The following is a 22575-nucleotide window of genomic DNA, read 5'->3' on the forward strand; positions in this document are numbered from 1 at the left end:
CTTTGCTAGTAAATGACATTAGGGTGTATGTACGTTAATCCAATCTGGTTATTTTGGTTGCCAATTTTCAAACGCATAACTCCCAGTAGAAATAAGAATTAGCACATGCTTGGCCATAAGACCATTTGGTAGCTACCCTATCTGGCCAGTCTGGCAGTTTTATTCATCCAGTAGCTGAGATGACCATGTATATATAGATGGCTAGGGAGGGACGTCTTGATGACCACTGATAGATAACACAAAGGTACATCCCCTTTTCTACCTCGTACCTGTTCACTGAACTGGCCTGCTCCTGCCACAATCAGCACAATGATGTTGCCAACTGCCACTGTCAACAGCCATCCTGCTTGAAGAACTGACTTCATGTTGGAAGGAGCCTGAAGAAGCAAAGCAAAGAGAATCCCAATCCAGATCTCAACCTCAGCAGGAGAATACAATTTACCAATTAATTTAATTAAGCAGTCATGCTAAAAATGCACATTAGAAGTCAGGCTGACTTGAATGTAAAAGAAATAATTGCTTTGGTAGCAAGATACTCTAAATCCTCAAGTTGTACAAACATGCAAGAAGCCCTTGTTTTTCCCTCTCCACATACTCACAAAGTTGCCATCCTAGTTAAACAGACAACTCTACAGATGAACTGATTCTATTTCTGCAGAAGTCTCCAAGTAAAGACATCCAGCATGACACTCTCCCCCATCCCATGGAGGCTGCTGTCTGGAGGCTATAAGTTTCCTCTTCTGTGAGCTTCCCTGCCACATCACCAAAACCTCTCTTCAAACTGTTGTTACCTGTTTTATGTCATCTCCTTTATTAGACTGAGGTCACCACAGAAAGGGGTTATCTAGCTCATATTTACAATCTTTACTGAAAACTTGAAGGTACTAGATATTATGGGGATATAATTACTATAACTAGCTTTGATAAAATCATTCAGAAATTAAACCCTACAAAGGGTATCAGCAAGATTTGCCTCATTAGTATATATACATAAAGTAATAGTTTTTTAATGTTTAAAATCTAGGCCTTAATCAGTATGTTTATTAGGAGCTACAGAGAGACCTCAAATGAACCTTAAAGATAGTGAGAACAGAGACCTGAAAATGAGCACTGTTATGAATTATTGATACCATTTGGTTGTTTCAGAATGCAGAGTTACCTGATTATCATGACCTTTGTAACCATTGTTAATACAGTTTTTCCTACTAAAAGTATAAACCTCTGTGTATGACTGTGGGAATATAGACATGTATAATATATGCACTCATGAAATTAAACAGTAATATTTGTAGTCAATATAAAGACAACGCATGGTGACCTCAAAAACCTTGTTTAGTGGAATATACCATAATGTTTTCTAGAATTATTTTACATTATAAATATATGGCTAACCCAGATTTAAATGAAGGCCCAGCAGCATTTTGAAGGCAGAGGTTTAAAGGAAGGGTCGTAAAACCAATAAACAAAAAACCTGAGAATATGAGAACTCCAATCCTGTGACAGAGAAAACCACCTCCCCACAGGTGAGGAGGAAATACTGTGGGATTTGCAGAGCCATGCTAACTGAATTGGGTGAAATATCTTCAAATTCTTTCAGTTCAGGGCAGCCATCACCCTAAATCAATAAAGCAAAAGTGAGAAAAATAAATTAAAATCAAGATTGCTTCTAAAGTAAAAATTGTTCAAACTAGCAATTTGAATTTTGATTTTACGGTTATGTCAAATGATTTATCAAGTACATATTTTCAATGTAAATACACAACATTATGTTTTATACTTGGGATGAGATAGCCATCATGGGATTTGAAAATATGTTCACTAGTGTTTTCCCCTTAAATAAGAGAGTAGATTGGCAGTCAGTTTTGTTCAAAACATTGCCATCTCTGTGAACTAGAAGTATCAAATACTGGTCAACGTGAACTATTAGTGAGTTCAGTTTTATTTTATTTTTTATTTTTTGAAGATTTTATTTATTTTTAGAGAGGGAAGGGAGGGAGATAGAGATAGAGAGAGGGAGAGAGAAACATCAATGTGTGGTTGCTGGGGGTCATGGCCTGCAACCCAGGCATGTACCCTACTGGGAATCGAACCTGCGACACTTTGGTTCACAGCCCGCACTCAATCCACTGAGCTATGCCAGCCAGGGCTTGAGTTCAGTTTTATTTTAATGGTGAACCTAAGTCAATGTTAAGTAAAGACTTGGTGGTAAACTTAATTAATTCTAAGGCGGAGTGTCAAATTCATTTTCATCAGGGGCCACATCAGTCTCATGGTTGCCTTCAAAGGGCTGAAATAATTTTAGAACTGTTTAAATGTAACTACTTAACTGTTAAGGAGTTGAAATTACACTCAGCCCTTTGAAGGCACCGTGAGGCTAATGTGGTCCCCAGTGAAAATGAGTTTGACACCCCTGTTCCAACACCATTTAAAGTACAGATCTTAATAATAATTTAAATCATGACTATGTCCTAAGTGTTTGTGAGGACTCAGGTGAAGAAAGTTTGAGAAGCACTTCTGATTTGATTGAATGGGTTACTAACCTTCTTGATGATTACATAGGTATATGCACTACCAAAACTAAGGCTGGATGTAAAAGTATTGTTGCAGTTCCCTGGAATCTCTGAGGAGCTTAGTGTGATATTTTTCCTATGGAAAGAAAGAATAATATAGGTTAACATTCTAGGTATTAAAAGCTTCAATATATTCAGAGGCATGAAAACATGGAATAGACTAACAGTGACCAGAGGTGAGGGGAGAGGGGGATAATGGTGGACAGAAGGGGAAGGACTAGTGAAAAAATATGTATAAATGACCCATGGACATGGGCAACAGTGTGGGGAGTGACTGTGGGAGCAAGGGAATGGGCTGGGTGGAGGAGGGCAAAGGGGGAAAAATTCAGATAACTGTAATAGAATAACAATAAAAATTTTGAAAAAGCTTCAATATATTGTTTAAAGAATAAGACTTGAAATCCTTGAACTTTGGAACAAACTGTCTAGTATAGGTACTTACATGCCAGAAGGAAAAAACTGATATATGCTGGCATTGTGGCTGGTGACATTTGTATATACTTTCCCATCCATTGTGGCATTGAAGCTCTCCTCACCAAAAGCATTTACAAACCTGAAACAGAAAACAGGAATCTGTCTTGTGACTGGACTAAGGAATGATTAGCTCTAAATCACAGCACCTGAAGTAAGCTATACTTCCTATTAGAAGGAATTGAAGATGTTTACTTTAGAATCTCCTAGATTTCTAGAGTAAAGGCAGAAAGTAAGCAACCCCAGGCTTGCCCTTGCATAAGAACACACCTAAAATTTTAATGTAGTTAAATACCAGGAACTGTTCTAAGTACTTTGTAACTAGGAACTATTTCAAGGATGTTTGGGATGTTAAACATGGACTGAAACAGGTACTGATCTCTTTCCTCTCAAGAAGGTAGCTATGCCATTGTGTTCCTTGCTTCAGCAACTTTAGAGCTAAAGTGGTGGAGGACAAAAAGCAGAAATTGATGGGAACTTATGAATTAAACTCAGGCCCTGACATCCTTAGGCATTTGATGTGTTGTAGTTCAATAGGTAATTAGTATAGGAAACTGAACCTGATATGTGTGCCAAGGAACCTAATAGATAGAATTAATATGGCCCCAAACACTCAAAGCTGCTTTTAACAAAGATTAAGATGAACCACTCAAAAGAGACAGTGGAAAGAGTATGAATTTAGGAACTTACATCTGGGGCCTGGCTTTGTAACTTAAAAGACTCTAAATAATCTCGCCATAAGGCTAGAGTACTATACTAGAGTATTATTATCTTCCTGACATACATCTCAGCCTGTATAAGATATCAAAAAGAATAAAATAAACTGAAAAAAGCAACATCATATATATCAGATGTGTTTTAAACAATAGAAAATAGAGCATAAGTAGCAAACACACTGAGTGCTTTGAAGGGTGAGGAGAGCAGAGATCCAAGGTCTCTTATGCTCTATTAATTGTGATCAGGCCCAGTCAGTCCTTGTTAAGGCTCAAGTTAGCTTAGGCCTCTTAGGAGTGCCAGAATCTAAGGCTACAAACTGATCATGGAATGAGGTATGGAGAATGGGAACCAGCTGAGAAAATAACAAGATGGGATCAGTTCCTTAAAAAATAACCAAGGCACCTAGTGGTTGGTTCCTTTTGATTTTTTTAAACAGCTTTGTGAGATAAATTTACATACCACAAAATTCACCCATTTAAAGTATACGATTCAGTGGCTTTAGTACATCCACAGGGTTGTGCAACCATCACAACAATCTAATTCTCATCACTCCAAAGAGAAATGCAAACTAATTAGCAGTGACTCTTCATGGTTCCTTCTCCAGTCCCTGGCAACCACTAATCTGCTCTGTGTGTGTATGGATTTGCCTGCCATTTCATGTAAATTGAATCATATAGTATGGAGTATTTCTGATTGGCTTCTTTCACTTAGCATAATGTTTTTGGTGCATTCATAACATATATCAGTACCTCATTCCTTTTTAAGGCTAAATAATATTCCATTGTATGGATGGATCCCAGTTTGTTTATCACTTGATGGCCATTTGAGTTGTTTCCACATTTTGTCTATTGTGAGTAATGCTGCTATGAGCATTCATCTAGAAGTTTTGGGGTAGACATATGTTTTCATTTCTTTGGGGCATATACTTAGGAGTGAAATTGCTTGATCATGTGGTAACTCTGTTTAACATTTTGAGGGACAGTTTTTCAAAGTGGCTGCATCATTTTACATTTCCATCAGCAGTTTTCAAAGATTCCAATTTAACCACATCTTCACCAAGACTTGTTATTGTCTAATTAAAAAAAAATAGAGCCTGTTTGAAGTGGTATCTCATTATGGTTTTGGTTTTTCATTTGTTGAATCATAGTTATCCCTAACGATTAATTATTTTAAGAAACTTTCCATGGGTTTTTGGCCATCTGTATATTTTCTTTAGAAAAATTTCAGTTTAAATACTTGCCCCTGTAAAAAATTGGGATATCTGTCCTTTTATTACTGACCTGTAAGAATTCTTTATACAGCATCTAGCAGAAGTAATGCTTGCTTGAGTGTGGTTGGTAGGGTAATAATATGGATGTAGTAATTTATAAATTTAATTTGAACATTTCACCTAAAATGTCATATGGTGTGCTTGAGTGTGATATTTTTATGTTATAGAATTACATGCTCATGATTTTGTAATAAGAGATTTTATAATAAAAGGGGTATTATTTGTGCCAGACCCTGTGTGTTCAGAATATAAGTCTCATCAGATCTATGATTTGCAGATATTTTTCTCATTCTGTGAGTTGTCTTTTCACTTTTTTGATAATATCATTTGTAGCACAAAAGTTTTCAATTTTGATGAAGTCCAAGTTATTGTAGTTTTCTTCTGTTGCTTATGTTTTTTGTTTCATACCTAAGAAACCATTACTTAACCCAGGTCACAAACATTTACTCCTGTTATTCTTCTACATTTTATTATATTCATTTTATTAGGTTTATGATCCATTGAGTTAATTTTTGTGCATGGTATCAGGTCGGGAAAATTTAACTTTACTCTTCTGCATATGAATTTCCAGTTGTTTAAGCAGTTTTTGTTGAAATTTTACTTTTTAAATGAAGGTTTCTTTTTGAATCTACTTAAGACCACTTATGTCTCACCCTCACTCCCTCCTTAAAGTATTTTTGTCAGTATGACAGGATTGAAATACACCTAACTTAAAACCAGGACTCTGCATAACTTTTTTTTCAAGACTTAAAATTGAGATTTTTAAAAGAAACTAATGAAGCATACATTCACATTATCTACACTAAGTATTTATGTACCTATAATGAATAAAAATATTTGTAAAATATTGTTTGTTTACTTTTCTCATTTTTTATACTTCTTTTTTTATATTGCTATGAGGCACATATTAATTTGGTACAGTTATATGTTGGTTATATGTACAAATTTATAAAGGATGTGATATTCATCCATTGTGGTTGTGTGCTCAAAATATTTTTATTGAATATGATGAAAAGTCTAAAGACCACTTCCCCAGAGAAACACCCACAAGAATGTAAATTGTGGCATTATTTGGAAAAATGTGAAAAGCCTAAATTTCCTTGAAAGAGAAATGGATAAATTGTGGTATACCCATACAATAAATTATTATACAGTGGATGTCAATATGGCTAAACATTAAAATAATATTTTATAATATGGTTTATATTATTGCAGAATGACATATACACAGGACAATACCAACTATTTTAAAACATGCTAAAAACATATTGTTTATAGACACGTATTTATGTAGTAATATCTAATGTCAAAAAATGCATAAGATAGAAGGATCCAGGATGGAGGTGGAATAAATGGAAGGTACACTTACTTCATACCAGGGAAAACCTGGAGTTACAACTAAATTATAGAGCAAACAATCTAAATAACCAATGGAAGACTAGTTGAAGAGAAGTCTTATAATCAAGGAGTTACAGAAGAAGCTACATCGAGACTAGTAGGGAGAGTGGATATGTGAAAACAGCTGGCTGCTCTTTTCACCCATGGGCAGTGATTGAGATTCCAAAAGGATATCTCAGCTATGGAGTTCCACCTGAGAAACGTGGGATCTCAACCCCAGGCTTGGATCCCCAGTCTAGAGCACCAGAGCCAAGAAAAGGCACCCGTGTAACATCTGGCAATGAAAATCAGTGGGGATTCTGTCCACCAGGGAGAGACAGATGTCTGCTAGAGACATAGGTGCCCTCTTAAAGGGCAATACACAAAATCTCATTTACAGACCCTCACCCTAGGCTCTGCTGGAAGGACCCTGGAGTCACATGAGGAGAGACTGGGGTTTGTGGCTCTTGGACAGAGCTGAAGGGACAGCCACCAGGATCCCTGAGCTGAGTTCTGCTCCCACACCACAGATGACAACTTTCTCAGATGGAGCACTCCCCTCTCTAAAGCATCAGATTGGGGGAATGCAATAGCCCTATCCTCTGGATTCCCGGCTACCCATTCATGTGGAATTTGCATCCTGCTGAGGAGTCAGTTGCCTGGGTCAAGGTATAGAGATCTGGACTCAGGGGGCATCAGTGATTGAGTTGTGTGACTTTGGGGTGGGAGCAATTTCCTACATCTTCCCTTGAAACTGACTGGTGCCTCTCCTTCACAGAAGGTCCACAAGCCCAACCCAGTGGCTCCATCCTCCTGACTTCTGGAGGCTCTGCCCTGCTGAGGGCTGGGAAGAATCCAGGACAGATTGAACTGTGTGGCTCTTGGGTGGGGACTACCCTTTTTACCTTCCCACAAGCTTATTGGCACTTACCCCTCATGGGAGATGAACTACCACCCCCTGCTGAGATCATGCTCTGAAAAGAAGTTAGGACAGACTGAGTTGTGTGGCTCTAGGATGGGGGCCTTATTTCCTCTGTATGCCTGACCAGTGCACAGCCCTCCATTTACATGGTCAAATTTTGGTCTTGTTGGGCCTGATAAATTCCACTGGCCTCACCCTGACAACTATAGCAAATTTACCTAACACACAGAAAGAAACACAGAGAGGCAGCCAAAATGGGGAGACAAAGAAACATGTCCCAAATGAAAGAACAAGAGAAATCTCCAGAAAAAGACCTAAGAGAAATGGAGGTAAGCAACTTATCAGATACAGAGTTTAGAAACAATGGCTATAAGGATGCTCAAAGAAACTTAATAAGAACTACAAAGAACTTAGTGAGAACTACAACATGATTTCCTTGAAAAAGGACACAGAAACCATAAAAACCAGTCATAAATGAAGAATGCTATATCTGAAATGAAGAATACACTAGACAGTAGAAGTAGAAGACTGAATGAGCAATTTGGAAGATAAGGTAGAAAAAACAATCAGAGAAGCAAAAGAAAAAAAAAGAAGAAGATAGTTTAAGAAATATTTGGGACAACATGAAGTGAACAACATTCACATCACAGGGGTACCAGAAGAAGAAGAGAGAGAGCAAGGGATCAAGAACCCATTTGAAGAAAGAATTATCAAAACCTTCCCTAACTTGGTGAAGGAAAAAACATACAAGTCCAGGGAGCACAGAGTTTGAAACAAGATGAACCGAAAGAGGTCCACATCAAGACACATCATAATTAAAATGGCACAGGTTAAAAACAAAGAGACAATCTTAAAAGCAGTAAGAGAAAGACAGTTACTTACAAGAGAGTTCTCATAAGACTGACAGCTGATTTTATTTTTCAACAGAAACTTTTCAGACCAGAAAAGATTGGCATGAAATATTCAAAGTGATGAAAAGCATTGACCTATGACCAAGACTACTTTACCCAGTAAGACTATCATTTAAAATTGAAGGAGAAATAAAGAGCTTTCCAGAAAAGAAAAAACTAAAGGAGTTTGTTACCACCAAGCCAGTATTACAAGAAATGTTAAAGGAAGAAGGAAGAGGAGGGAAAAAAAAAACACAACGGAAGAACATAATGAAAAGATTAAAATGTCAATAAATACGTACCTATCAATAATCACTTTATATGTAGATAGCTTAAATGATCCAATAAAAAGACACAGGGGAGCTGAATGGATGAGAAAACAAGATCCATATACATGCTGACCATAAGAGACCCATCTCAGAAAAAAACATACACACAGACTAAAATAAAAGGATGGATAAAGATATTTCATGCAAATGGGGAGAAAAACAAAGCTGGGGTAGCAACACTTATATCTGACAAAATAGAGTTTAAAACACACACTATAGTATGAGAGAAAGAATACCACATAATGATAAAAGGAACAATTTAACAAGAGGATATAAACCTTATAAACATTTATGCACCCAACATACAAACAAACATAAACAAAATGAAGGGGAAAAATCACACCACATAATCATATCGATAGATGCAGAAAAAGTATTTGATAAAATCCAGTACCCATTTATGATAAAAACTCTCAGCAAAGTGGAAATAGAGAGTACATACTTCAATATAATAAAGGTTACATATGACAAACCTATAGTTAATACCATATTCAATGGGGAAACACTAAACCATTTCTCTTAAGATCAGGAACAAGGTAGGATGTCTGCTTTCACCTCTCTTATTCAACATATGACTGGAAGTTGTAGACACAGTAATTAGACAAGAAGAGAAATAAAAGGCATTCAGAATGTAAAGTGAAAGTAAAACAATCATTATTTGCAGGTGACATAATACTGTATATAGAAAAATCTAAGAATTCCACCAATAAACTATTAGAACCAATAAATGAATTCAGTAAAATAGCAAGATACAAAATAAATATCTAGAAATAAGTGTCATTTTATATGTCAATAATCAGAAAGGGAAACTAAGAAAACAATCTCATTTGCAATTATATTAAAAAATAAGTACCTAGGAATAAACTTAACCAAGAATGCAAAAGACCTGTACTTGAAAAATTATAAGACACTGAAGAAAGAAATTGAAGAAGATACAAATAAGTGAAAGCATATATATATACCATCTTCACAGATAGGAAGAATTAAACATAATTAAACTGTCCATACTATCCAAAGCAATTTACAGATTCAACACAATTCCTGTCAAGATACTAATGGCATATTTCAAAGAACTAGAACAAATATTCCAAAAATTTATATGGAATCACAAAAGATCCTAAATAGCCATAGCAATCTTGAAAAAGAAGAACAAAGTTGGAGGAATCACACTAACTGATATCAAACTATACTAGTAGGCCATAGAAACCAAAACAGCATGGTACTGGCATAAAAACAGACATAGAGATCAATGGAACAGAATAGAGAGTCCAGAAATAAGTCCATGATTTTGTTGTCAATTAATATTTGACAGAGGAAGCAAGAATGTACAATGGGGTAAAGATAGTCTATTCAATAAATGGTGTTGGGAAAATTGGACAGATACATGCAGAAAAATGAAAATAGACCATCTTTTATATCAGAAGAATAACCTCAAAATGGATTCAAGACATTATATTAGACTCAAAAACCATAAACATTTTTTCTAATTTACTTTCCATAAAAGTCCTAGAAGAAAACATAAGGCAGTAAAATCTCAGACATCTCTTATAGGAATATATATTTTTTGTTGTATCTCCTTAGCCAAAGGTAAAAAAAGAAAAATAAACAAATGGAACATCAAACTAAAAAGTCTGTGCACAGCAAAGAAAACCATCAACAAAATGAAAAGACAACACACTGAATGGAAGAACATATTCACCAATGATACATCTGATAAGGGGTTAATATCCAAAATTTATAAAGAACTGATAAAACTCAACACCAAAACAAGAAATCCCAAGCAATCCAACTTAAAAATGGAAAAAGGACCTGAATAGACACTTCTTCAAAGTGGACATATAGATGGCCGAAACACATGAAAAGATGGCCAATATCCCTAATCATCAGAGAAATACAGATTAAAACCACAATGAGATATCACTTCACACCTGTCAGAATGGCTATCATTAATAAATCAATAACCAACAAGTGTTGGTGAGGATGTGGGAAAAATGGAACCCTTGTGCACTGTTGGTAAGAATGCAGATTGGTTCAGCCACTATGGAAAGCAGTATGGAGTACCACCTCAAAAAATTAAAAGTAGTACTGCCTTATGACCCATTGATTCCACTCCTGGGTATATGTCCAAAGAGATCTGAAACACTAATTTGAAAGAATATATGCACTCTTATATTCATTGCTGCATTATTTACAATAGCCAAGATTTGGGAGCAGCCTATGTGCCTATGAGTACATGAGTGGATAAAAAGCTGTGGTACATTTACAACCTTTTGTGATTCCATGGATGGACCTGGAGAACATTATGATAAGTAAAATAAGCTGGTCAGAGGAAGACAAGTACCAAATGATTTCACTTACATGTGGAATCCAATGAACAAAATAAACTAACAAAATTAACTAACAAACAAAATGGAGATATACTTATAGATAAAGATAACGGGCTGACAGCTGTCAGAGAGGAGGAGTGTCGAGGAGCTGGGTGGAAAAGGTGAAGTGATTAAGCAAACAAAATAACCAACACACAGACAACAGTGTAGTGATTACCAGAGGGAAAGAGGGTGAAGGGAGGTAGAAAAGGGTAATGGGGAGACAAATGGTGATGGAAGACATTTGAGTTGGGGTAGTGAACACACAATACAATTACAGATGAGATGTATTACAGAATTGCACACCTGAAATCAATATAATTTTATTAACCAGTGTTACCCCAATAAATTCAATAAATAAAATTTTAAAAATGCATGAGAAAACTGCATAAGTATCAAATTTTCACCTAATTTTTGACTGAAGTACTGCCACCTTGTTTAAAAGCTCTATTTAGGGTAGTCTATTTACATCCTGCAACTTAGTTATACCACATAATTAAAAGGATACCATTTTGCTTAAAATTCAGTGTGCTTTTTGTTTTCTTTTTAATTTGAAAAAACACTTTTTAATCTAATGAAGTAAAAATCAAGTTTGTTCACATTTTCTAACATTGAGTGATATAATTTTAGAAGACATTCAGCTTAAACACAATAAGGAAAAAAGAACAATGCAAAATTATAACTATTGTGCTTGTCAAATTTACACTAAATCAAATTTTTTATATATTTATTTACTAACAATTGAATACATTTGAAACTGCATGATCTTCCCTTATTTTGTTTTAGTTTTACAAATTTGTAAGTTCAAAGAAAATGTGATTATATCATGGTTTTATATCATATGATTATATCTCCCTTCATATTTACCCCATTACCTTTCTTTCTTTTTTTTCCTGGAATGGAGGATTTTCTTTTTTTTTTAATTGTTGTTCAACTACAGTTGTTCCCATTATCCTCCCATTACTCTACTCTGCCCTACCCATGCCACCTCCCATCCTACCTGCCCCACTCGTTTTGTCCAGGAGTACTTTATACATGTTCCTTGACTTAAACCTGCCCCTTCTTTCTCCTGCCCCATTTTTCCCCCATTATCCTCCTCACCACTCCACTCTGGTCACTGTCAATTTGTTCTTTATTTCAATGTCTCTGGTTATATTTTGCTAACTTTCTTGTTTAATTGATTGGGTTCCACTTATAGATGAGATCATATGATATTTCTCTTTCACCACCTGGCTTACTTCATTTACCATAATGCTCTCCAGTTCCATTCATGCTGTCGCAAAGAGTAGGAAGTTATGTTACTTCCTTCTTTCTGCTGTGTGGTATTCCATTGTGTAAATGTATCACAGTTTTTTGATCCACACATTTACTGATGAGCACTTAGGTTTCTTCCAGCACTTGGCTATTGTAAATTGTGCTGCTATGAACATTGGGATGCATAGGTTCTTATGGATTGGTGTTTTAGGATTCTTAGGGTATAATCATAGCAATGGAATTGCAGGGTCAAAAGGCAGTTCCATTTTTAGTTTTTTTAGGAAATTCCATATTGTTTTCCACAGTGGCTTCACAGGTCTGCATTCCCACCAACAGTACACTAGGGTTCCCTTTTCACCACAACCTCACCAGCACTTGTTGTTTCTTGATTTGTTTATGATAGACATTCTGACCAGTGTGAAGTGGTATCTCATTGTGGTTTTAATTTGCATCTCTCTGATGGCTAGTGATGTTGAGCATCCTTTCATATCTCTCTGGGCCCTCTATATGTCCTCCTTGGAGAAGTGTCTGTTCAGGTCCTTTGCACATTTTTTAATTGGATTGTTTTCCTGGTGTGAAGTTATGTGAGTTCTTTATATATTTTGGAGATCAAACCCTTCTCTGAGGTATCATTGGCAAATACATTTTCCCATATGGTTCGTTCTCTTTTCATTTTAATACTATTTTCTTTAGCCACGCAGAAGCTTTTTTATTTTGATGAGATCCCATTTGTTTATTCTTTCCTTTATGTCCCTTCCTCTAGGGAACATATTGGTAAAAATATTGCTGCATGGAATATCTCAAACTTTCCTGTTCATGTTCTCCTGAAGGACTTTTATGGTGTTGCAACTTATATTTCACTCTTTTATCCATCTTGAGTTTATTTTTGTGTATGGTATAAGTTGGTGATTGAGTTTCATTTTTTTTTTTTTTTTTGCATGTAGCTGTCCAGATCTCCCAACATCATTTTTTGAAGAGGCTATTTTTACTTCATTTTATGCTGCTGTCCCCTTTGTCAAATATTAATTGACTATAGAGACATGGGTTTATTACTGGGCTTTCTATTATGTTCCATTGATCTATGTGCCTGTTTTAATGCCAATACCACACTGCTTTGATGACAGTGGCCTTGTAGTATAGTTTTGATATCAGGTATTGTGATCCCTCCTACTTTGTTCTTTCTCAAAATTGCTGAGGCTATTCAGGGTCAATTATAGTTCCATATACATTTTTGAAATACTTGTTTATATATCTGTGAAATATGTCATGGTATTTTAATAGGGATGGCATTGAATCTATAAATTACTTCAGGTAGTATGGATATTTTGATGGTGTTAATTCTTCCAATCCAAGAACATGGTATATGCTTTCATTTATTTGTGTCTTCCTGAAATTATTTCTTCACTGTTGTGTAGTTTTCTGAGTACAGGTCTCTTGTCTCCTTGGTTAGGTTTATTTCCAGGTACTTTATTTATTTATTTTTTTTGCTATATCAAATGGGATTTTTTCCTGATTTCTGTTTCTGATATTTTTTTGTTGGTGTACACAAATGCCCTGGGTTTCTGAATATTGACTTTGTATCCAGCTTTTTTTTTGCCAAATTAACTTATTAGTTGAGTAATTTTTGGTGGAGTCTATAGGATTTTCTATGTATGCTATTATGTCATTTGCAAACAGTGACAGTTTCACTTCCTTCTTTCAAATTTGGATGCCATATTTTTCCTTGTCTGATTGCTGTGGCTAGGACTTCCAATATTAAGTTGAACAGAAGTGATGAAAGCTGACATCCTTGTGTTATTCCTGATCTTAGTGAGAAAGATTTTAGTTTATGCCCATTGAATATAATGTTGGCTGTAGGTTTCTCATTTAAAGCCTTTATTATGTTGAGGTATGCTCCCTCTACTCCCACTTTGCTGAGTGTTTTTACCATAGATGGGTTCCGTACCTTATCAAATGCTTTTTCCACGCCTATTGATATGATCAGGTGATTTTAGTCTTTCTTTTTGTTTATGTGATGTATAATGTTTATGATTTGTGAATGTTGTACCATCTTTGCAACCCTGGGATGAATCCCACTTGGTCATGGTGTATGATCTTTTTAATGTATTGCTGGATGTGTTTTGCCAATATTTTGTTGAGGATTTTAGCATCAATGTTCATGAGCAATATTGACCTGTAGTTTTCTTCCTTTGTTGCATCTATCTGGTTTTGGATTTAGGATGATGCTGGTCTCATAAAAAGAGTTTGGGAGTCTTCTACCATTTTGGATTTTTTTGGAATAGTCTGTGAAGAATAGGGGTTAGGTTTTCCTTAAATATTTTGTAAAATTCTCCTGTGACACCCCCTGGTCCAGGGATTTTGTGTGCCAGAAGTTTTTTGATTACTGTTTCAGTTTAACTAGCTGTTATTAGTCTACTCAGGCTTTCTGCTCTTCTTGATTCAGTTTTGGAAAATCATGTCTCTAGAAATTTATTCATTTTACCCAGGTTTTCAAAGTTCTTGGCATATAGTTGTTATTTTTTTACAGTCCTTTGTGTTCTGTGGGATCAGTTGTAATTTTTCCTCTTTTGTTTCTGATTTTGTTTATTTGGGTCCTCTCCCTTTTTTTTTGCTGACGAAGCTGGTAAAAGCCTTGTCAATTTTGTTTACTTTTTCAAAGAAGCAGCTCCTGGATTTTTTGATTCTTTGAATTGTTCTTTTCTTCTCTATGTCATTTAATTCTGCTCTGATCCTGACTCTTTCATTCCTTTTGCTTGCTCTGGGCTTTGTTTGTTGTTTTCTTTGAGTTCTTGTAGGTGTAGGATTAGGTTGTTTATTTGAAATGTTTCTATCTTTTTTAGGTAGGCCTATATCACTAGGAACTTCCCTCTCAGGACTGCCCTCACTATATCCCATAGGTTTTGGACTGTTGTGTACTCATTTTTATTAGTTTCCAGAAACATTCTGATTTCTTCCTTGATCTCATTATTCAACAGTTTGTTTAAAAACATGCTATTCAGTCTCCATAAGTTTGAAAGTGTTTGAGTTTTTTTCCTTGCATTTGAATTCTAATTTCAAGCCCATGTAGTCAGAGAAAATACTTGGTATGATTTCAATTTTCTTGAATTTGTTGAGGCTTGTTTTGTGTCCTATCATGTGGACTATCTTTGAAAACATTCCATGTGCACTTGAATAGAATGTGTATTTTGCTTCTTTGGGATGAAAGGTTCTATATAGATCAGTTAAGTCCATTTGATCTAATGCACCTTTCAGTTCCACAATATTCTTGTTGATATTTTGTTTGGAAGATCTATCCATTGTTGACAGTGGAGTGTTAAAATTTCCTGCTATAATTTTGTTGCCATCTATGTCTTTCTTGAAATCCTCCAAGATGTTCCTTATATATTTGAGTGCTCTTATGTTGGGTGCATATATGTTTATAATGTTTATGTCTTCTTGATAGATTCTTCCATTTAGTATTATGAAATATCATTCTGCATCTCTTTTTATGGTCTTTGTCTTGAAGTCTACTTTGTGTAATAGAAGTATTGCTACCCTGGCTTTTTTTCCTGTCTGTTTGCTTGGAATATTTGTTTCCAACCATTCACTTTCAGTCTGTGTAGGTCTTTTGTTCTGAGGTGGTCTCTTGTAGGCAGCATATGTGCAGGTCATGTTTTCTTACCCATTCAGCTACCCTATGCCTTTTGATTGGAGGATTTAATCCATTTAGATTTAAAGTTATTTTGATAGGTACTTTTTCATTGCCATTTCACCCCCTTTGTAACTGTGTTCTTCTCTCTCTCACTCTTTTCCTTCATCTTCTTAAAATGGTCCATTTAGCATATCTTGCAATGCTACTTTGGTGGACATGTATTCTTGTTTTGTCTGGGAAACTCCTTATTTTGCCTCCCATTTTAATTGAGAGTTTTTCTTGGCAGAGTCATCTTTGTCACAGGCCTTTGCTTTTCATTACTTGGAATATTTCTTCCTATTCCCTCTGACTTGCAGTGTTTTTGTTGAGAAGTTAGCTGCTAGTCTTATCAGGGCTCCCTTGTATGTTACTTCCTGTTTCTCTTCCAAAAAGAGTAGGAGAGGGGACCAGTAAAATTTGAGATTTGAAATACAAAATAGTGAAGATCTAGAGATAAAAATGAAAAAGTATAACAACTGCTCTATGTAGAACAAATGAACAAATATTACTAAAGGTAGAGAGAGAAGGCAGGTATTTTAAGAGCAGGAGGAAAGTATGTGAGGTGGCCAGTGACAGGAAACTTGGTTTTGTGGGGCTGTATGGGGGACAAATAGTAAGAGTGAAGAACAAAAACAAGTTGTAGCAAGAGAGAAATCAAAATTTAAAATGAAAATAATGAGAGGAAAAAAGAAGGTAAAATGGGGTTAGAGAAGGGATGAGCAAAATATGTGAATTGAAATAAACTATAGTATAAAATCTAGTGACTTAATATGCACAAACTTGACAGACAAGAAATGAAAGTTAAAATGCTGTGCAGGAAAGGAAATATCACAAATCATGGAGAAGACCACAGTGGATTTTGTCTTTGTAGCCTCTAATATTTACCACTGTTTTTTTCTTTCTGGATCTGCTTCTGGTGATGTGAAATGGTGACCCTGTCTGACCTTAGGCAGCCTATTCTGAGACTTCCAGGGATCTACAGTCTGTGGCTGTCTCCCAAGATTGTTAAGCTAGTCACTCTGCACTCAGCAGTCAGATAAGCACCACAGGGAAGGGCAGAATCCCTCCTGGGGTTGGGACTGTTGTTTCCCCTCAGGCTGCTGCTGCTTGGAGGGGAGTGGTCTGCCTGAGCGTGATGGCTGCTATTGTATGGGGGATGACTCAGCACCAGGATCTCCAGGGGCTACTCTCTCAGTTCTCTCCTCAAAGCTTCCATGCCCAGTCTCTCCTCAGGAGTCTCTAGCCCACTCTGACCCCACCTTTGCTGGAGCCCAGGGTAAGTGGCTAAAAATGAAAATTTGTGTGTTGTCCCTTTAAATGGCTCTTTGTGTCCCCAGCTAAGTGCTCTGGCAGAGAGCAACCCTGATGCTTTTTGCAGCTGGATGTCATCTGTGTACTTTTTGGGTTCTGGTGCTCTAGCTGGGGATCCCAGCTTAGGGTTTAGATCCCACACTTCTCAGGAGGATCCAACTAGTCGCTTAGTTATCCCTCCAGCACTGCCACCTGTGGGGGCCTAGCCAGCCTTCTTGAGTCTCCACTACATTCCTTAGCAGTCAAGTTGTGCTAAAGATGATCCTTCTGTCTGAGGTTTAAGACTCTTCTCTCACTATTGTTCAGTTGTTTATCCCAGGTGATTTCTCCACAATTTATTTGTAAATCCAGATTGGTCCAGGGAGGAGGTCAGTGTGACTTCCATTCATTCCTCCACCATCTGGCAAGCCCTTCTGTGTACTCTTTGTTTAATTCACATACTCGCAAATTTGACTTCCTGAAATTCTTGAAGTTGTTCTATTTATCATTTAGTTTCAGACTAGTTTTTTAGGACTTCCCCTTTTTCATGAGTTAGCTCCAGAACATTTGGATCCATTAAGGATTTGATATTGCAATTAGAAGAAAAATGCTTCTGGTTTGTCTTTTACCACATGGGTGGGTTGGTGGGGTAAAATGTTGATGATGTCATGGGTCCTTTTCCAAGATCTCAACAATGACAATTTAAAGAAAAATGAAGCTTTAACAGCACTGGAATAAGAAAGCATACCACAATAAATTCTTCAAAGTTTCCAAAGATAAGAGACATTTCTGAAGAAATCAAAACAATGATTCTGAGGCACAAAGAATATCCCAGAGGCATTTCCAGCTTAGAATCCAATACAAAGATCAGAAAAGGGCCAGGTGACCATCATCAATGTATGTCCTTCCAGATATGCTGTGGCAGCTGTGGTACATGTATGTGTGGGGGACAGAGGAGCAATCCAGAAGACACAAAAGAAGGTATTATGGACTAAATTATATTCCACTGACCCTAAATTCATATGCTGAAATCCTAACCCTCAGTACTTCAGAAAGTGACCATTAGAGATAGGGTCTTTAAAGAGGTAAAATGCTCCGGCCAAGATGGAGGCATAGGTAGAAACCCTTTCCTTCCTTGCACAACCAAAAGGAGGATAACAACAAATCTAAAATCAATAAACAACCAGAAGTGCCAGAAAATCAGACTGCATGGAACTCCAACAACCAAGGAATTAAACAGTCAACCAGACCAACCAGACTGGGAAGGTAGGAGGATGGAGAGAACCTGTGGCAAGGTGGCAAACCATGCCGGTTGGTCTGGCTGAATGGGAAACTAAAACTCAGAGCTCACTGTGGACTCTGGCATGGGTTGCCTCAGTGGGAGGAACTCCCAGTCTCACATGAGGGTTTGTTGGAAATTGGGCCAGAGCTGAGCAGGAAGCTGCATTGTTCCCTCTCCGGACCCTCCCCCACAGACAGCGCCCTGGCGCAGCAAGGAGGGTTACCCTGCCCTGGGGAGTACTTCAGGCCCTGCCCCCTTACAACTTATCAGGTATGCCAAGACAAAGAAACATGGCTCAAATGAAAGAAAAGAGCAAAACCTCAGAAAGAGAGCTAAGTGATGAGGAGATAGCCAACCTATCTGATGGAGAGTCCAAAGCCCTGGTAATCAAAATGCTCACAGAACCGACTGAGCTTGGTCAAAAAATGAAAGAGCAGATGAAAGATACCCACAATGAAATAAAGCAAAATATTCAGTGAACCAAAAGTGACAGGAAGGAAACCAGGACTCAAATCAATGATTTGGAACAAAAGGAAGAAATAATCACCCAACTGGGACAGAATGAAAAAACAAAAATTAAAAAAAATGAGGAGAAGCTTAGGAATCTCTGGGACAACTTTAAACATTCCAAATATCCAAATTTGTGCCAGAAGAACAGCAGCAAGAGACTGAAAACTTATTTGAACAAATAATAAAGGAAAACTTCCCCAATCTGGTGAAGGAAATAGACTTCCAGGAAGTCCAGGAAGCCCAGAGGGTCCCAAAGAAGTTGGATCCAAAGGGGAACACACAAAGGCACATCATCATTAAGTTACCCAAGATTGAAGACAAAGAGACACTCTTAAAAGCAGCAAGAGGAGAGGAGACAGTTACCTACAAAGGAGTGTCCATAAGGCTATCAGCTGATTTCTCAAAAGAAATCTTACTGGCAAGAAGGGGTTGGAAACAAGTATTTGAAGTCATGAAAGGCAAGAACCTATATCCGAGAATACTCTATCCAGCAAAGCTATCATTTAGAAGGGAAGGGCAGATAAAGTACTTCCCAGATAAGGTCAAGTTAAAGGAGTTCATTGTCACCAAGCCATTATTATATGAAATGTTAAAGGAACTTATCTAAGAAAAGGAAGATCAAAAATATGAATAGTAAAATGACAACAAACTCACAACTATCAACAAATGAACCTAAAAAAAATAAAAGAAAAACAATGAAAACAAAAACTAAGCAAACAATTAAAACAGGAACAGAATCAGAGAAATGGACATCACATGGAGGGTTTTCAGTGGGGAGGGGGAGGGGAGGAATGGGGGAAGGTACAGGGAAGAAGAAGTATAACTAGTAGGCATTAAATAGACAGGGAGAGGTAAAAAATGGTGTAGGAAGCAGGGAACTCAAAGAACTTATCTGTATAACCCATGGACATGAACTAAGGGGGAATGCTGGAGGGTTGGGGGTACAGGGTACGGGGGGAAAAAGGGGGAAAATTGGGAAAACTATGATAGCATAATGAATAAAGTATACTTTAAAAATAAAGAGGTAAAATGTTATTAGGATGGGGCCTAATCCATTTGGCATTGTTGGTTAAAAAATATATTAGCCATCCAATAAGTGTGTCATGAAACTCACTGTAGTTTAAATTTATATTCCCTTAATGGCCAATTGTGTTGGACATCTTTTCATGTGTTTATCACTTGAAAATCTTCTTCAGTGAAATGTCTGTTAAAATCTTTTGCTCTATTTTTTAACTGGGTTGTTTTCTTATATTGAGTTTTGAGAGTAATTTATATATTCTCGATACAAATTCTTTGTCAGACATGTGATTTGTAAATATTTTCTACCTGTATGTAGCTTAACTTTTCACTCTCTTAACAGTGAAATACATAGTTTTTAGTTTAGATGAAATCTAATTTGTCAATATGTTCATATATATTAAATATATACACATATACATTTATAATATATGTATTATATATATATATATAAAATATATAATGGAATATTGGTCATCCATAAAAAGAAAATTCTGCTATTGTGACAACATGGATGGGTGTGGAGGGCATTCAACTAAGTGAAATAAGCCAGTCAGAAAAAGACAAATACTGTATGGTATCATTTATATATGGAATCTAAAAAAAAAAAAAAGCTGAACTCATAGAATAAAGAGTACAATAGTGGTTGCCAGGGTGTAAGGGTTAGGAAATGGGGAAATGTTGATTAAAGGGTATAAACTTTTAGTTCTAAGATAAGTTCTGAGGATCTAATGTACAACATGGTGACTATAGGTAATAACATTGTATTGTATATTTGAAATTTGCTAAGTGAATAGATCTTAAGCATTCTTATCACAAAAAAGGTTAACTGTGATATGATGTATGTGTTAGTTGCAGTAAATACTTCATAATGTGCACACATACTAAATCATGATATTGTATACTTTAAATACACACAGGTTTGTCAGTTATAATAGAATAAAATTAGAAGAAATAAACAAGAAATAATGCTATGATTTTGATAAGAATTGTACTAAATGCACAGATCAATTTGAGGATAACCAACATCTTTACAGTATTAAGTCTTCTAATCAATGAACCCACTATATCTGCCCATTTATTTTACTCGTCATTGATTTCTTTCATAAACCTTTTGTAGCTTCAACTCTCAAATCCTGTATATGTTTCCTTATAACTAGTACTTCATCCTTTTTTGGAGCTATTGTTCCTGCTATTTAAAGTTTCAGTTTCCAGTCAGTCACTGATGGTGTATAGAAATATGTTTGATTTGTGGTTGGCCTTGTATCATGGACTCTTTTCAAACTTACTTATCAACTCCATGAGTTTTTTTGTAGAGTCCTTGGGATGTTCTCTGCAGATAATTATATCATCTGTGAGTAGTGAGTTTTATTTCTTCCTTTTTTAATCTAGATATTTTTACTCCTTTTTCTCATCATATTGCATTAGCCTCTGGAAGGATGTTGAATATGAGTAAAGAGGATAGAAGATCTGATCATGTTTCATATCTTATGGGGAGGGCACTTGACTTTCACCATTAAGTATAATGGTAACTTGGGGATTTTTTTTAGATGCCATTTTCTGAGTAAGGGAGTTGCCTTCAATGACTAGTTTGCTGAGAGTTCTTCTCATAAATGGATACTGAATTTTATCAAATGCTTTTTTCTGCATCAATTGATATGATTTTATGGATTTTCCTCTTTAGTTTTATTAAAATAATGAATTATATTGAGTAATTTTTTAAAATACTGAACCAACTTTACTTCTTGGGATAAACCCATACTCTCACTTTATATCCTTGTTATAGTTGGACTTTACTACGGATATGCATTACTTCCATAAGAAGCTGATATAGCTGAATTTTAAAAGAAATACATATACCTGACTCCATTTTTTCCTTTTTCTGGCTTCTGGTTAAGGCCATCCTTTACCTGAAAAAGAAAACACTTTAAAGTCTAATCCATTAAAATACATTTAGATTAACATTTCAGCCTCTGAAAAGGAGAATGATGTTGACATTTATCCTGTAAGCTGAGGGAATAATGATTACATTTGCAGGACTCCATCCTTCTGCCCTGGTTTTCTTTGAAGTTAACATGAGTCTCTACAATTTTTCATGCTTGCTTTCCAATGGTTCCACAGAACACTACTCTCTGAGAATGTAGAACATGCCATTCAACAGCTCCCTGATTAAACACATGATCCAGAAGTCCTAATTCTATATTGCAGTTCTATGGAAGTTCACTTAAATTCACCTTACAGAATATCCACAACTCCTTCATCTAGATCAATTACACCTTCATAACTACTTCATATGCTGAATGGCACATCCAGATGCCTATATTTCTAATGAAATATTTATATGTATTTTTATTGTTTTTACCTCATATATTCACTATATTTTTATAGAAACTGTTCCAATTTTCTAATTACTCAGCAAAATTTTAAAATTTATGCAATTAAAGATATATTTTAAACTTCACCTCAAAAAGTCACTGAGAATGAACGCGTGTACTCTATGTGACTTGTGTATATGTATACACACATACACACACTACATTCAAAAGTTCTTTTTTAAAAATTTAATATTGGTCCTTCCCATCCACCAGTTAAACTTTTATTGGAAGTCAAATGACTTGTGTCTTTAAAGAAGGAACAAAT

General features: G+C 36.0%; 1 protein-coding gene across 1 annotated transcript in view; it reads right to left on the reverse strand.

The window, feature by feature from the left end:
* The window catches only part of SLC15A1 (solute carrier family 15 member 1), a 74438-nt gene that overhangs the window by 1388 nt on the left and 50475 nt on the right, over window positions 1–22575 (reverse strand). Inside the window, exons 18-22 of the mRNA XM_045821832.1 lie at window positions 21796–21845; window positions 3013–3123; window positions 2541–2646; window positions 1472–1615; window positions 270–377 (exon numbers count right to left, since the gene is read on the reverse strand). Coding sequence (XP_045677788.1) covers window positions 270–377; window positions 1472–1615; window positions 2541–2646; window positions 3013–3123; window positions 21796–21845 — 519 coding nt within the window. The remainder of the gene's footprint in view (window positions 1–269; window positions 378–1471; window positions 1616–2540; window positions 2647–3012; window positions 3124–21795; window positions 21846–22575) is intronic.

Source organism: Phyllostomus hastatus, unplaced genomic scaffold (genome assembly GCF_019186645.2).
Source record: "Phyllostomus hastatus isolate PE091 unplaced genomic scaffold, TTU_PhHast_1.1 phas_scaffold_46, whole genome shotgun sequence".
NCBI lineage: Eukaryota > Metazoa > Chordata > Mammalia > Chiroptera > Phyllostomidae > Phyllostomus > Phyllostomus hastatus.